The 17,134-nt window shown below is 38.7% G+C and overlaps 1 protein-coding gene across 2 annotated transcripts in view; it reads left to right on the forward strand.

The window, feature by feature from the left end:
- The window catches only part of Grsf1 (G-rich RNA sequence binding factor 1), a 15,946-nt gene extending 2,380 nt beyond the window's left edge, over positions 1–13,566 (forward strand). Inside the window, exons 2-10 of one of the 2 annotated variants that reach the window (XM_029561720.1) lie at positions 370–528; positions 1,473–1,628; positions 2,284–2,427; positions 3,609–3,744; positions 7,886–8,070; positions 8,991–9,112; positions 10,042–10,177; positions 10,895–10,970; positions 12,312–13,566. In XM_029561720.1, coding sequence (XP_029417580.1) covers positions 370–528; positions 1,473–1,628; positions 2,284–2,427; positions 3,609–3,744; positions 7,886–8,070; positions 8,991–9,112; positions 10,042–10,177; positions 10,895–10,944 — 1,088 coding nt within the window. In that variant the 3' untranslated portion in view covers positions 10,945–10,970; positions 12,312–13,566. The remainder of the gene's footprint in view (positions 1–369; positions 529–1,472; positions 1,629–2,283; positions 2,428–3,608; positions 3,745–7,885; positions 8,071–8,990; positions 9,113–10,041; positions 10,178–10,894; positions 10,971–12,311) is intronic. The other variant, XM_029561719.1, reaches the window with a different exon arrangement.
- The last annotated feature ends 3,568 nt before the right edge of the window (positions 13,567–17,134 follow it).

The following is a 17,134-nucleotide window of genomic DNA, read 5'->3' on the forward strand; positions in this document are numbered from 1 at the left end:
ACCAAAACCCCCCTGGGGGGGGGGGGCACTATTGCTGTTAGTGTATGTACCAGAATAGAATATGCTTGCATATTACTTTAGGATGTACAATTTAAACCAAAAAGCCAGGCATGGTGGTGTATACCTGGAGTACTCTGGAGGCTGAGGCAGGATTGTGATGGTCTGGGGCAGAGTGGGCTGCATAGTAAGTACCAGGCCAGCCAGAACTGCAGGGAAGATTGTCTCAGAAAATCAAAACAAATGGGGATAAGTTGGATTAGTAGTTTGCTTCTCATGTCAAATAATATCAGAATGTGTATTGCTTTGTAAGTAGAAGCATTTCTAAGTAAGTTGTCAAGGAAGTATTTTTACAGTTCTTTTTTTCTTGAAAGGAGTCCAAAACTACCTACCTGGAAGACCTTCCACCACTACCTGAGTACGAATTGAGCCAGTCCAAGTTAGGAGAGGAAGTGGATGATGTTTATCTCATTCGTGCTCAAGGACTGCCATGGTCATGCACTGTGGAAGATGTGCTTAACTTCTTCTCAGGTATGTCTTATGTGTTTTAAGTAGGCAATTTTGTCTGAAAGGTAGTCCCACAAAGTTCCAGTCGAGCTATGCCAGAGACATCTCTGGTGGTGGGGAGTTGTCTCATTCTGGCTGATTACATATTCATATTGTAGTGCAGATCAGATGTAATTAAGTAATGTTAAAACTGTGGAGTGTGGGATTTATTCAAGTGTGCTCTTTTTTTTTTTTTTTAATAGGATCTTACTGTGTAGCCTTGGCTGGCCTGAAACTCACAGAAATCCACTTGCCTCTAGGCAAGTGTTGAGATTAAAGGCATGTGCCACCACGTTAGGCCCTTCACTGAAGTTTTAATAATGTGCATAACAAAAAGTCAAACCTATTAGTGGGAATTTGGGTGAGGAATAGCTCTTTATGTAATACCTTTCGAAGATCAGTTCTCTTAATATGTTTGGAAGATTTAGTAGTTTGTGATTAGTTTTTAGTTTTGGTGTCTCTGATTTTAAATCGTTCTCTTAGGGAGCTTTAAGAAGATGTTGTCTTAAAACTGAATGTATTTATTAACTTCCTTAAACATGAATGACATTTTGTGAGTCAGACATTTTATGAAGTTATTTGCCACTTATGTCTTTGATTTACATTATAAGAAGTAGGCAGTATAGGATTTACTTTCTATGGAAGGAAAAGTGAGAAACATTAGGCATTGTTATAGCAAAATAATTTCTATAGGAAATACTTTATGGATATGCTTTTATAGAAAGATGCTTAGGGATAAACAAGACTTGCCGTTTTATGGTTAGGAGCTAATGAGCTTCGATGCTTAGGTTTGCTTATCTTTTTTGCTTGGAACATTTTAGACACTGCCATCTTTTTTAGTATTTGGATAGTTGGGAAGTTGCATTCTGGTGACTTGTAAAATTGAGATAACATTTGATTTCTCTTTTGAATTGACTTATCACTTTCAGACTGCAGAATCCGCAATAGTGAGAATGGAGTACACTTCCTCTTAAATAGAGATGGGAAACGAAGGGGTGATGCCTTAATTGAAATGGAGTCAGAGCAGGATGTACAGAAAGCCTTAGAAAAGCACCGGATGTACATGGGTCAGCGATATGTGGAAGGTACGCCAAGTCCTGTTCTGATGCTTTGGGATCTTGCTTTAGATTTTAAACTTTTCTAGGCGGTTTTCCTGTGATCTAGAACACTGAAACACATCCTTAAACATTTTTTCATTAGCTTACAAAGAATTAGGTTTCATTATAGCATTTTTCAATCAAAATGTTTGCATTATTTTATAGCTTGTGAGAATGAAGCATGGGGAGAATCTGTTTCTTTTTAAAACATGTGTATTATTGTGTGTGTGTTTGTGTATGTGAGGGTCCAGGTATGCATGTGCCATGCTGCACTTGTGGAGGTTAAAGGACAACTTTGGGGAGCTGGTTCTCCATATTGTGGTTTTTGGGATCAGACTCAGATTGTCAGGCTTGTGTAACATGCACATTTACCTACCAAGCCATCTTACTGGCATTATTTCATTTTCTTATCTATAAAGTGAAGATACTAGCCAAGTTTATCTTAAAGTTGTGAGAATTAAACGGTTTATGCCTGAAACCTAGTAAGTATTCAACAAATATTACTTGTTATTTTGTTGACAGAAATGGGTAAAAATTGAAACTACTAGTGTTTGAATTCACCTGGTAGTGTATTTGATTTTTTTAAAAGATGGCTTCCTTTTTTATGTAAATTTTATGTGTGTTTTGTGCTTTTTCTTGGTAGTATATGAGATAAACAATGAAGATGTGGATGCCTTAATGAAGAGCCTGCAGGTCAAATCTTCCCCTGTGGTAAATGATGGAGTGGTTCGTTTGCGAGGACTTCCTTACAGTTGCAATGAGAAGGACATTGTTGACTTCTTCGCAGGTGCTTGGCATTTTATCATGTTTGGATTTAACAAAGTTCATTCTCCACTTCCCCCATTATATCTTTCTTTTGCACCTGAGAAGTGTTTTGATCTTTGAGGTAGATCTTTAGGGGGTGTCAAATTTCAGAGTAGTTTCATGAGGTTTGTTTAACTATTGAAGTAAATATTTTCTTAAAATAGTGGACATACTTATCCAAGACAATAATAAGCTTTAAAAACATTGTCTGGGCTGGGTTTATAGCTCAGTTGGTACAGTACTTGCCTATCATTCACAAAGCCCTGAGTTAGATCTCTAGCATAAATTGGGTATGGGGGTGTACGCCTGTAATCCCAGCACTCAGGAGTTGTAGGCACAGAATTAGAGAAGTTCAAGGTCTTCCTCAGCTACATAGCAAATTAGAAAGTCAGCTTGGGATATATAAGACCATGCCTCCAAAAAGAAAAAAAGGCTGGGTAGGGTAGTGCACACCTTTATTCCTAGCACTCTAGAGGCAGAAGCAGGTGGATCTCTGAGTTCCAGGACAGCCAGGCCTACATAGTGAGACCCTGTCTCAAAGCATCATCTGCTAGGCCTGGTGGTGCATGCCTTTAATCCCAGCACTCCGGAGGCAGAGGCAGATGGATCTCTGTGAGTTCAAGGCCATCCTAGTCTACATAGTGGGTTCCAGGACAGCTGGGGTGACAGGGAGACCCTGTCTCAAAAAGACCGAAAAAAAGCATCATCTAACTTTTAGCTGCAAAATGTGACTATTATTTGTTAATCTAACTGTTTCTGAAAATATAACTAGTGGCAAAAAAAATAAAACCAAAGAAAAAGCTTGAGAGTAGTGTGTATGTTTGTGACAGTGTCTTCATCTCAGCCTGGCTTTAAACTCTATGAAGCCAAGGAAGACCTTGGCCTTGTGGTCCTGAATGCTACCCCAAGTGCTGGGATTCTAGGCATGTACCACCACTGGTGTATATGATAGACTATTTGTACCTTTAACATTTTCAAATATGTGTATATAGACATTAACTTTTGACTTTATAGTAATTGTTTCTCTTTGAGCATGTGTACAGCTTTGAGGTTGGCAAAGTTGCTTCTAAATTTTATTAGTGCATGTGTAAATTTGTTAATTATAAGGAGAAAAGCTCCTGCTTGAAGCACTAATTTGTAACAATTTTATTTTTTGTATTTTAGGGCTGAATATAGTAGACATTACTTTTGTAATGGATTATAGAGGCAGAAGAAAAACAGGGGAAGCCTATGTACAATTTGAAGAACCAGAAATGGCCAACCAAGCCCTTTTAAAACACAGAGAAGAAATTGGTAACCGGTGAGTGAGGCAGACATTAGCAGAAGTATCACAGGTCAGGTCAATTTTTTTTAATAAGGAATAAAAATATTTTTTTTTTGATTTTCTGTTGAATTTTTGTGTATTTCATACACAACATCGTAATCATCTTTATACCCCCCTCCCCCATCCACACTCCCCATTGATACCCCCCTTCACACCGGATTTCATGCAGTCATTTATGTTAAGGCCAATTGAGTTAAGTTCCTGTCCCCAGAAGTTCCTCAGCACAGGTTCATCCACTGGGGTCTAGTCAGCCTATTTAGAGTCACTCCTTTAAAGAAGAGCAACTCTCCCTCACCCAGCAGAAATCAGCTGCTAATAGGCTAAGATTGGGGCCTGCTGTCCATTTTCCCCTATGAGTCTTGTGCATGCTGACACTATTGCTGTATGTATGAGCAAAGTCCCAGGAGCCTGTTAAGACTCAGTTCTATATGGTCATGTACCTTCTTCCCTGGCTCTTAGAGTCTCTCTACCCTCTCTTCTACAATGGATCCTGAGCCCTGGGTGGGTGGAGTTAATATAGGAGTCCTGTCCAGAGACCCACACTCTGCAGACTCTTAATTGCTATGCTTTAGCCATTTGTGGCCCTTTGTGTTCATTGTCATTGCCCTCTGTTCCATGAGGGAACTTCATTGATGAGCACTGAGAGATGCATTAGTATTCTTTTTACCCCTTGTTCTACTATGTTCTGTGAGCCTTAGGTTTAGAAGTTCCATTGTAGATGTGTCACTTAGGGTTGGGCATTTCACAGATACTTAAATCTCTGTGTGTGACTAGTTGTGGAACTCTCTAATAGTTTCTATCTGTTGCAAAAGAAGCTTCTTTGATAAGTGGTGAATACAAGGATCCATATTTATCATAGTAAGAAATTACATTTGTCTAGGGATGTGACAGGCTTAGTGTTTTCTCTAGGATCTATGACAGGTCAGGTCATTTTGACAAGTGTTATAAGATGGCTCTCAGATTATTCAAACACAACAGTAAGGAGAATGGTATGACTGATCCACTAAATGCCCATCACTTGGATAATGAATTATTACATTTATTTCATTTTGTTTTTCTAGTATGCATTTAGACATTTTCATAGTCACAGTATTGTCACATCTAATAAATTAGCAGTTTTTGTAAATGTCATAGTAGCCCATAATCATGTTTTCTCATTTATAACATAATTATACATGTGTGTGTGTATATATATATATATATTTTTTTTTTTTTTTTTTTTTTTTGAGATTCCTTGTATCCCCAGTTGTCCTGGAACTCACTATGTATCCTGGAACTCACAAGACCAGGCTGGCCTTGAACTCACAGAGATCCACCTGCCTCTGCCTCCTGAGCGCTGGGATTAAAGGTGTGTGCCATCATGCCTGGCTCATTTATAATGTATTTTTATAGTTGAACCAGTATTGAAGTAGTTCAGATACCACATTTTGATATACCATAAATTCTATTAAATTAGAGCACATCCTCTTAATCCACATATATTTTTTTCAGCCCCCTCCTTTTTATGTGTTTGTGTTTTGTGTGTGTGTGTATGTGTACGTACGTGTGCTTGCCCACCCATATGTGCATTTGGAGGCTAGAAACCAGAAGTTAATGTTGGGTATCTTCCTTGATAACTTTCCACCTAATTTTTTGAGATAGGTCTCACTGAACCCTGGAGCGCAATAATTAACTAGACTGGTGGCCTGGGGTCTGCCCTGGGATTTTCCTGTCTCTGCCTTCCTCCCCTTCATTTTTAGAGTTACAGACATGTCACCACACCCAGCCTTTACATGGATACTAGGGATCTGAACTCAGGTTCTTAGGTTTGTGCAGCAAGTACTTAGCCCATTGAGCCATCTCCCGAGGCTAACCCCTCTCTTTTTTCACATACAATTGGCTTTTGAATAGGTCAGTTGTCTTGCACAGTGTTTCCTGTTCCTATCACATTAGAATGCACATAACTAGGTAGGAGATTGTTTTCACTTAGAATTTTGGAGGTATAGTAAAAATTACTTAGTTTTAAGACATTGCTACTTTTTGTCCTTTTTACTAGGCTCCTTTAAAATGAAAAACAAACAGAACCTTTCCAAAGCCAGTATATTTCAGGATCTTTTTGACAATATTTAAAAAATTTATTTTATGTATGAGTTTTTTACCTGCATGTATGTAAGTGTACTGTGTGTACAATTTCTACAGAGGCACAAAGAAGGTGTGAGATCCCCTGAAACTGGAGTTTCAGATGGTTGTTAGCTACCATGTGGGTGAAGGGAACTGAACCCGAGTTCTTAAAGTATTTAAAATTCTTGTTTTATTGGAGAGGACAGGGTCTTTCTATATAACCTAGGCTGGCCTCACATTTGTCATCCTCTTGCCTTGCCTCCTGAGTCCTGGGATTACAGGTATGTGTCACCACTCCCGTTACTCAAAGAAGTGACGTTCATTTGATTTAAAAAGTTCTTTCTTGAGTTGAGCATGGTAGTGCATGCTTTTAATCCCAGCACTTGGGAGGCATAGGCATAACCCTATGAGATAGAGGCCAGCCTGTTCTACATGGTAGGTTCCAGGCCTGCTGGGGCTACAGGAAGACCCTGTCTTGAAAAGAAAAAAAAAATGTTTTTTGGCATTTTGGGGATGGAGTTCATGCATTACATGCTAGGTGAAATACTTTATCACTGTGCTATATACCCCATTTCCTCACTTAATCTTTGTAGGTTTGTAAGTATATATTCTTTTTTTCAACTCAAAATTTATAAACTAGTTTGGAAAAGCAGTGCTGAGAAAGTGTAGATTTAATGCAAATAGTCCCACTGCCACTAGGTTGGCAAGTTAGAATTAATATTTAATTGTTACTTATTTGAAATAGGGTCTTACTGTGTAGTACAGGCTGACATTGAATTTTCTTTATGTGTTATCTGATTTTTTTATTTAATTAAAATTTTTTTTTTATGTGTATGCGTATATTGCCTGCATGTAGTTAAGTACACCCGTGTTGTGCAGTGCCTGCAGAGGTCAGAAGAGGCTGTCGGATTCCCTGGGACTGGAGTTAAGGACAGTTGTTAGCTGCTATGTGGGTGCTGGGATTCAAACCCGGGTCTTCTGTGTTATTTACTTAAAAGATTTTCATTATATTTATTTATATGTGTGAGTTCACATATGTGCCATAGTGAGTATGTGGAGGTCAGGAAACAGCTTGCAGGAGTTGATTCTGTCTTTCTGTCATGTGAGTAATGGGGATTGAATTTGGGTTGTCAGGCTGGCCTGAAATTCCTTAACAGTACAAAGAAAAAAACAAAAACCTTTGTGTTAGTCTGCTTTTGAGCATGATAAGTATTTGTGGACATGCCCACTTTATAGAGGACTTGGCTTATTTATAAGCTCAAAGTTTTAGATGCTAAGGTCTAGACAGTATGAGTATGTTGTGGCTTTAGAATCCAACCCTTTGCAATCCTCCCCATGAATGGCCAAGAGCACATTGGAATAGGAAGTCAGAAAACTACTCAGAGATACCAGACTTCTGTAACATTCTTTTTTTAGGAGACCTGTATTCCTTTCCTGGGTCAGTGCCCCAGAAGACCAGAGGACTTCCTCTAGGCCCCCATCTCTTAATGGTTCCACAGTATCTCCCAATACCTTTACCAGAGGGACCAATCCCCTCCTTCCCCCTCCCCTTCCTCCTTTTCGTTTCTTGTCTTTTCTTTTTCTTTTCTTTCTCCTCTCCCCTCCCCTGTTCTCTCTCTTTTCTCCCCCTCTCCCCCCTCCCTTCCTCTCCCTCTCTCCCCCCAAGGGATTATCTATGTGAGCCATTAATTTCCCAGATACCTGTGGATACCTATGTTTTATGAGCTATGGAAACATATTTACTTGATTATTAATTTTTATATATGTGTATGTGTCTGGGTATGCACATGTGTGCAGTTGCCCAGAGAGGCCAATAGAGGGCATTGGGTCCCTGGTGCTGGAGCTGCAGATGGTTGTGAGCTGCCTGATGTGGGTTCTGGGAACCAAACCAGGGTCCTCTTGAAGAACAGCAGCAAGTGCTCTCAACCAGTGAGCCATCTCTCCAGCCCTCATACCTGATTATTTTTTTGAAAGTTGTTTTGCACCATTTGTGTCTCTTCATTTTGCTTTGATACAGATACATAGAGATATTTCCAAGCAGAAAGAATGAAGTCCGAACACATGTTGGCATTCATAAGGGAAAAAAAATGATATCTTCTCCTACTGCTAAGTATATAACAGAGCAAGAAGTGGTGTTTGAGGAACAGGAGGTAAATGAGGATAGTCGACCCATGACGGCTTTTGAAAGCGAGAAAGAAATAGGTAAAGTCCTGCCTCTTCTGAAGACTATCTCATATGCTTTGGTTTTTGTTAAACTATTTTTATAACTGGTTTGTATGAAACTGAAATTCAGAACAGGAAATTGAGCTAAAGATTGAATTTTTGTGTGGAATGTATGTTGCATATGCCCAGGAGGGTTTAATTATTTTCTTAAGCTAATTTTTTTTTTTTTTTAATTTATTGAGAGAGAAAGAGAATGAGAATCTCTGTGAGTTTCCGTGTGCGGTAGTGCAGCACGTATGGATGTCTGAAGACAACTTTCTAGGTAAAGTCCTGCCTCTTCTGTAGACGACCAGGCTGGCCTTGAACTCAGAGAGATAGAGATTCATCCGCCTGCCTCTGCCTCCCAAGTGCTGGGATTAAAGGCATGCGCCACCACACACGGACTTAATTAGCTTGTAATGTAATAATTTTGTAGACTATATCAGAAGCTAGGATGATTTTTGAAAATGTAATAAAGTCAGCATACTAAATAAAGAGCAGGAATACTGACTAAGAATTTCTATTTGCCTCTGGATTTAATTTTCTCTTTGATTTCTAACTCCAAAGAAACACTTGGGATCTTTGAATTTGGTAAATACTTTAAAACCAATGCTCTGTGATTATCCTGTCATTGCATTTGATGTTTTTTCACTTTAGTTCTCGGTCATTTAACTTTCACTTTTTGCTCTGTAAAGATAGAGTCTTCATTTTGGAATGGTTTGAAATGCCAGGTGCTTAATGGGTATTTAGGTGATATTTGTTAAGTAGCAGAAATTTCAGGTTGTTTGGCCTTTAAATGCTTTTCTTTCTGGTTCAAGATGGATTGAGGATTTTGACATAAAGGTTATATCTAATTATAATCTGCTAATATCTCTGGAAGCATTTGTGTCCTTGACAGTGTTTTTTGTTCCTCCTCTCAGAATTGCCTAAGGAGACGTCAGAAAAGCTTCCAGAGGCTGTTGATTTTGGAAATACACCTTCAGTGCATTTTGTCCACATGAGAGGATTACCATTCCAAGCCAATGCCCAGGACATTATAAATGTGTGTGGCAGTAAGATTCCTAACCTTGATAGGTTTGAACAAAGATTCAAAATTGAGCTTGAGTTAATTTGGGGAAGTTTGGGAGAAAGGCATTTCTAGAGTGTCTTGATACTCCAGTAGCCTCTCTCTTGTTGCAGAGGCTTGTTTCATTTACTGTAGCTAAAGAGTGTGGTATAGCTAGCAATGGTAGTGGGCACCTTAAGTCCAGATGCAGGGAGACTGAGGCAGCAGAGGAGTGCGTGATCTCAGGAATTCAAGGCTAACCTGAGCAGTAGTAAGCCCTCTCCACTTAGAACAAGTATGCCCCTGTATACTTTAAAGTGAAAAACAGATCAGGATTTTATAGAAGCAAAATAGTGTAGGCCTAGTAATCAGTAAGGAAGTTGGCTTTTACCATAAGCTGGTTCAGCCCATTTGCTTTTAGTTTAGGAACTGAGGCTCAGGCTGTCAGGGCAAAGCAGTTATTGTACATGTTCCTGATGGACAGTGGGGCTACGTTCTGGTAATTTGTGTTGAGTTGGAAGTGCCCTTCATACACCCACCCTACTGAATGTAGCTTAGCAACACAGTAATCTGTAGAGTGATGGTTATGTTCTCAGAGTTGACTGGGAGTTTTGGCTTACTGCCTCTTTCCAGCATCTTTTACATTATTTTTATTTTACTTTTTTTTGGAGGTGGTGGTGGATGTGTACCACTGCACAAATGTGGAGGTCAGAGGACAACTTGCAGGAGTTGTTTCTTTTCCTTTCACCATGTGGCTTCTAGAGGTTGAACTCAGGTCACTGGACTTGGCTGCAAGTGCCTTCACTTGCTAAGCCATCTCACTCACTGGCCAGTTTTTCCAGTATCTCACTCTGTATTACTAACTGGGCTAAAGATCAAAATGCAAATTCAGAATTCAGTTGTTTCTTTTGGTTGCCATTGTTTAGTTCTTTGCTCCACTGAAGCCTGTGAGAATCACCATGGAATACAGTTCCAGTGGGAAGGCCACTGGAGAAGCTGATGTGCATTTTGATACCCATGAGGATGCTGTTGCAGCTATGCTCAAGGACCGGTCCCATGTTCGTAAGTACGACTCATGGCTTTGTTTACAAATGTCTTTCTTTTGGAATTGGCCTAGAATTTGTACTTTGGCAAATTGTGCTCTTTTAGTACTACTAAATTTAATGTCAAGGATTAAAATTTGCTGATTATCCTGCATGTTTCTGTCCTGAGGCAATTTTTCTTATTTACCTGTTTTTAAAATATTTTATTTGTTATTTTTATTTTATTACGTATGAGTGTATTGCTTGCATGTAGGTAAGTACACCAGTGTCATGCAATGCCCATTGAGGTCAGAAGAAGACTTCAGATCACCTGGAACTGGAGTTATGGACGGTTGTTAGCTGCCATGTGGGTGCTGGAAATCAAACCTGGGTCCTCTGCAAGAGCAGCCTGTACTCCTAACCTCTGAGCCATCTCTCCAGCTCCTTGTGTACCTGTTTTTAAACCAGGCTGGCCTCAAACTGGGGGGCTTTCCTTCCTCAGGCTCCTATGTATCAGGATTACAGGGTTGTGCCTGCACACCTAGCTATCATTATTTTGAGGTGGTATCTCACTGTGTTGTCTAGGATGATCTCAGAACTCAAGGGCTTAAGTGATCCTCCACCTCAGCCTCTAAGTAGCTGGGGATATAGCTGTGTGCTATCACACCCAGCCTTGTTTGTATTTTTAGGGAAAGGGCAACAGATAGGAGTTGCCTTTTCATCTTTTCAAAACTAATCTTTTTCTTATTGTTTTCAGAACATAGGTATATTGAACTGTTCCTAAATTCATGTCCTAAAGGAAAATAAGACTTGAACAGACTCCAGATAAAAAGGTATATTGAGATAGAACTGCAAAAATGCTTTTAATAATAATAAACTTGTTAATTGATAATATGGTAGAAATCATTCTCTTTATTTAAATATTCTGTTTAACTTTCTTATATGTATGAGTGTATTGCCTACATGTATGTGAGTGCACCCATGTCGTGCAATGCCCAAGGAATTTAGAGGAGGGCATCAGATTCCCTGGAAATGGAGTTATGGGCGGTGTTAGCTGCTATGTGGGTGCCGGGAAATGAACCCAGGTCCTCTGCAAGAGCAGCCAGTGCTCTTTAACTGCTGAGTCATCTCTCCAGCCCTTATCCTCTTTGTTTACTAAAGATCAAATAATGATAATAGAAGCATCACTATAAGAAAAAAAATACTTTCTGGGAAATAAAATTGTGATTGTCCAATGGCTTTGAGCATCATCTTGTATAGATTTATTTTTTGCATAATTTCTCACATTCATCAGGCTGTATGCCCAAAAATAATTGTATAGCTACTTTTAGTAGCTGTAAATCACGGCACATATAAAATGTGTTTTACATTATTAGCTTTTTTTTCCTCTTTACAATTTAAACACATTTCCTCAGTCTTAAGGTATTTTAACATGTGTAAAAGATGTTATATTTGTCACCATGGTCTGTCATTGATAGAGTTAATTTGTCACTGTTTCCTTTTCTTCAAATGATGTCAGGATTTTTTTTTTATTTTCTTTTTTGTTTTGGCCTTTTGAGAGTTTCTGTTATGCAGCTCACCCTGGCCTTGAATTTATAATCCTCCTGCCTCAGTGTCCTGAGATTAGAGGCTGAGGGTACAGTAACCACTGTATCTGAAATAAGTTTTTTGTCTTTCTTAGTACATGGTTTCATACATAAGTTAACTTACCTATGAAATATTTGCTAAATACATCTTGATTTCTATAAATATGAGTGCTTTTTTTCTTTAACAGTATAGCTCAGTATATTGCATCACAGTCATTTTCTATATGAAGTGATGCATTCCTTTGAGGAGCTTAACTGCCTTTTAGAAACACAGGGAATATATTCCTGTTGTCAGTGACTATTTTTGGACATAAAGTTCATAGTACCACGTTTTTAAACATTTATATTAACTCAGTTCTATGCAAAATATATTGTATGCTCAATTCAAGAAATCTGTCTTTATCAGGCTGTATTCACTAATGCTCATTTTCCTTACCTAAATTCATTGACTTGTAGATAGTTTGCACTAAATTAGGAAAGATGAATTTATAATTTTTAGTGATTTGGGAAAATATGTAAACCTTTTTGAGTAAATGTATAACAGCTTTCTTTTTTCTTTTTTCTTTTTTCTTTTTTTGTTTATTCCAGGATGAAGCCAGAAGCTTTTCATTTGCACATCTTCCTTGGACATGGAATATAAAAATCCAGTTTATTGATAGCAACTGCTGGAGAAAAGATTTCGATGCTATGAATTTTTTAGAAAGAGAAAGATTCAGTTTAGAATTATAAAATAAACCTAAAAATTCAAAATTTGTTTAAATGGTCCAGGATCTGATTAAGAAAATCTGGTCTTTATGTAATTAAGGTTTCTTTTCATAGAGGATATATTACCAATTGTAAAGATGACATATTTTTATTCAGCATTGTGCTTTAAAATCTTATTCCCACTTTTCTTTGCCTATGATTGAGAGCTCTGATGTAAAACTTCTCATGAAATAAAATGATGTATTTTAACCACACACTCACCAAAGCAAGGCAAGGTTTCAGAACTTTAAACCAGTCTGGTTTGGGCAAGTAGTTTTTCATTTTACTGTATTTGATTACTTAGGGCTAGAAATTAAAAAAAAAAAAATCACAGATTAGTAGGTATAAATGATAACTTGGCAGTTTTATGTCTTTAGAAACTTTCTAAGCCTTATGCTAAAGGCATTTAATATTGGTGCCTGTCTATTTAAAGGGGAAGTCTAGTCTCAGAGTTGTCTCAGTCTCCCTTTTCTCCACTTTCTTTTGGTTTTGGGTAAATCTTAAGGATGTTTGTTGGGTTTGAAATTGTTAAGTGATAAAGTGGTATGTCAAAGCAGTCTAGACTGGTAGGACATTAATGGCTTCACTTGAATTTAAACCAGCTCTAGAAAGAAAAAAACAAAACTAAGTCTCCTCATTTGCTTTTTCAGTGGGGTAGCACATCCCATATTTTAGAACATGTAGGGGTGCCTTGCTTAAATAAAAGTAGCATTTAATGTGTAATTGTGTGAAGGGTTTATGGATAAAGCTGTACTAATGTCACATTGTGGCAGCACCTTCTGCTTTAGTATTTAACAGCTTGTTATTTAAATATTGGGCAAAATGGCTGGCTTTAAAAATAGTCATTAATAAACATATGTACACCCATGTAGGAGAATCAAAGTTCTGTATACTTTGTTTGCCTTGTCCCTGTTCTCAGGGTGACAGCTGCTACCAAGATGTAACAATTCTAGTTCTTAAGATTAAAATTGCTGAGATTTCAGTGAGGTAATAATCTGGAAGAGACATGTCTCTCAGTACATAACCATCTCTGATTACCAGCTAAAGTTCAAAGTCATTGTACAGTAGTGAATAAATGAAGGTTTGTTTTATTATTGAAGTGTGAGTCAACTGCATATAATATTTATTGCATCAACTCTTGGTATATTAATATAAGAAGAAATAGTTCTCAGCTGTGTTTTTAAAAAAAACCAACCCATAGGAATGTGACGCTGATGAAGCTCCCTCATGCAACAGAGGGCCAGGAACACAAAAGGCTACAAATAGCCAAAATGCAGAGAATAAGAATCTGCATACAGAGTGTAGGTCCTTGAACAAGACTCCTATATTGAGGTCCACCCACTTAGAGCTCAGGGACCATTGTGGAAGAGGAGGCAGAAAAATTGTAAGAGCCAGGGAAGAGGTGCATGACCATACAGAAATGGTCCTACAGATGTCTGGGACTCTTCTCATACAAACCTACAGCAACGGTTTCAGCATGCACAAGATCCATGCAAACTTATGCAGACAAAAACCCAGCACAGAACTGTGGAAATGAACAGCAAGCCCCAATCTTAGTCAAATTACTGGGTGAGAAAGAATTGATCTTGAAGGGAGAGACTCTAGATAGGCTAACTAGACCCAGTGGATGAACTTTCACTGAGGGACATCTCGGGACACTAACGACATATTAGGCCTATCACAAATGACAGAATATATGAACTCCAGTGAGGGGACTATAGGAGGGTGCCAAGGGGAAAAGGGGGTACAAAAACTTTAGGTATGAAATACACAAAAATTCAATCCCCCCCCCCCAAATGTGACTTTGGGCCAGGTGTGGTAGTGTACAGCTTTGATTCAAACATGGCAGAGGTAGGTGGATCTAGACTGGCCTGGCCTACATAGTGAGTCCCAGGCCAATCAGGGTTAGGTAGTGAGACGTCTCAAGTCCAAGACAAAACAAAGGTAGCTAACTTAACGTTTGTAGTACTTAGATGGCAATGTGTTTTTATAAGTAGTTGGATGTGCCAAGTAATGAGAGCTAGTGTTCAGAGTTACATGGTCCATTAGGGTGTGATCTTTTTTCTCTCTCTCTCACAAGTTACCTAATTTGCTGTTGAAAAGATCTATAGGTGTCTATTGGGATTGGAGTTGGTGAAAATTCATTTACAGTTACTTTTTTTTCAGCTCATGGTTTTCATTTGCACATCTCTTGGACGAGCATGAGCAGCAGCATTAAATGCTGTGCAATGGTTAAGTGTGAAGGGACTTGCCTTACTAGAGGCTGAATTCTCAGTACAAAGCAAGTCTGATATTGGGAGTTATGAACTCACATAGTCTCACTTTAGGATTTGCTCAGAACTTCGGTTCTTGAATTAGTGATTGCTGATAGGGTAGGTAGAGTGAGAATTACACAGCTGCGTAAAAGTAATTATTAAAATCTATCCAGTTAAAAGGCATATTCAACTTCTGTCTCCCAAAATTTGTTAGAGCTATATGGTACATCATGGCTTGCTGTTGAAGGGCATGAATGGTGGATTTCCCTCATCAGCTTGGAATTCTTTGTGTTTTAAAGCTTTCAAAAAGATAGTGGAGCTAGACACGGTGATCACACGTGTAAGCTGAGCACTCAGAAATCTGAGGAAGGAGGATCATAAGTTGGAGGCTAGCCTGAGCCTTATGTAGTTAGATCTTGTATCAAAAAATATATAGAAACAAAAGACACCGAAAACAGTAGGATTGGGGTATCTGGGCCAGGGTCCCTATATTCTACTTTTGCTTAACAAAGGGAGAAAAATTCGTGTGAAAACATGCTGAAAATGGAAGATTATATTGCATTACAGTACACGCACTGATGGAAGAGATGGCCATACAGTGCTTGTCCCTTTACTTGAGAGGCTGAAGCTTCTGTCATGTTGGAAGGGACAGACTGCCATTCTCATGGCATAAGCCACTTTGTGTAGGTGTCAGGGTGTGGTGACTTGCTTATTGGTCAGCATGCCTGTTAGCAACCTCAGTAGTAGGTTTTAATCTGGAGTTGTTTTTTTTTTTTTTTCCTGCTTAGTTATCTCCTATTCGTTTTATAATTTAAGACACAATATCGTGAACATTTCTGAGAATGTAAAAGAATTTACATCCAATCAGTAAGACCAAAGTTGAATGGTAGTGTGAAGTGAGGCAGCTTCAAGTTCTAGAGGTTGACAAATAGTATCTAATGTGGAACTACTACTCCCTGCCCCTGAGTAGCAGACTGGAAAATCACATAACCTCCTGGTAGGGAATAAAGATGTTATAAGCATTTGTGTGCAGAGTTTTGTGTGAACATGTTTTCAGTTCAGAGTGGATGCTGAGAAGTGTGAGAGCTGAGTTAGATGGTAGGAAGCATGCTGAGTTTTGTAAAGTGGCTGCACTGTTGCATTCCCACCAGTGCTGACTGTAGCTCTGTGTCCTCCGTGTTTGCTGGTATTATTTTGGATTTTAGGTGTTTTAGTGGTGCAGTGTTTTAATTCCCAGTTCAGTAATAACATTGCACACACCTTTTCCTTTACTTACTGCCATCTGCATATCATCTTTGTATCTGTCTAGATCTTTTGCCTAATTATTAAATTTAGGTTATTCATAGTGAGTTCTAGGTCAGCTGGGGCTACAAGGAGAACCTGTCTCTATATATACATATATAGTAAAAAAAACATATATATATATATATAAAATCTCCCCCCATGTGGGGCCGGAGAGATGGCTCAGTGGTTAAGAACACTGGATACTCTTGCAGAGGACCCTGGACCCGGGGTTTGATTCCCAGCACTCAACATGGTGGCTAACAATTGTCCTAACTCCACTTCCAGGGGATCTGATGCCCTCTTCCGACCTCTGTGGGCATTGCACGACACGGGTGCACTAAGGTACGTGCAAGTAATACATGTAAAATAAAAAAAAAATTTTAAAACTGATTTTTCATTGGGTGTGGTGGTGCACATCTTTAATCCCAGCACTTGAGAGGCAGAGGCAGGCGAATCTGGGTTCAAGACTAGCCTGGTCTACATAGTGAGTTCCAGGCAGCTAGGGCTATAGGGAGACCATCTCAAAAAGACAAAACTGATTTTCTTCAGGTTGTATAGTGTAACTATGTAATGTAACATGCTTTACTGATGATGATGTTTAAACTGCTTCTAGTGTTATGCTGTTACAATGCTGAAATGAATTACCATGTGTAAACTTGTGTCATTTTGTACATACCTGTTTCTGTGTGACAAGTGGTGAGATAATGTGCACTTGTAATAAGTATCTAAATATAAAATTCAAAGACTGCACTAGAAATGCAAGAGCCCACATCCCCATAGCCTCACCAATAGTGTTTTACATTCTATTCTTTGGGACTCTGTTACAATTAAAAAATGCCCAATTAGGTACTTAGAATTTCTTCATGTTTAAGAACTTTTGGATTTTTTTTTCTGTGAAATTTCTTAATATCACTTCTTTTTTTGTTGTTTTTTAAAATTTTTTTATTGAGCTTTTAAAATTTCATACAGTATTTCCCACTCACATCCAGACCCCCTCCCCCACCTCCGCCCCCCCCAACAGAACCCTATGCACTCTACCATACGTGCTGAGTCCTGTTATCCAGGTGCTTGTACCGAAATGTCCTTATGTGTAAATGTGTCCACTGGAGTCTAGTCAGCCCATCCAGT

This window comes from Nannospalax galili, unplaced genomic scaffold (assembly GCF_000622305.1).
Source record: "Nannospalax galili isolate Female #2095 unplaced genomic scaffold, S.galili_v1.0 scaffold50, whole genome shotgun sequence".
In the NCBI taxonomy this organism is placed as follows: domain Eukaryota; kingdom Metazoa; phylum Chordata; class Mammalia; order Rodentia; family Spalacidae; genus Nannospalax; species Nannospalax galili.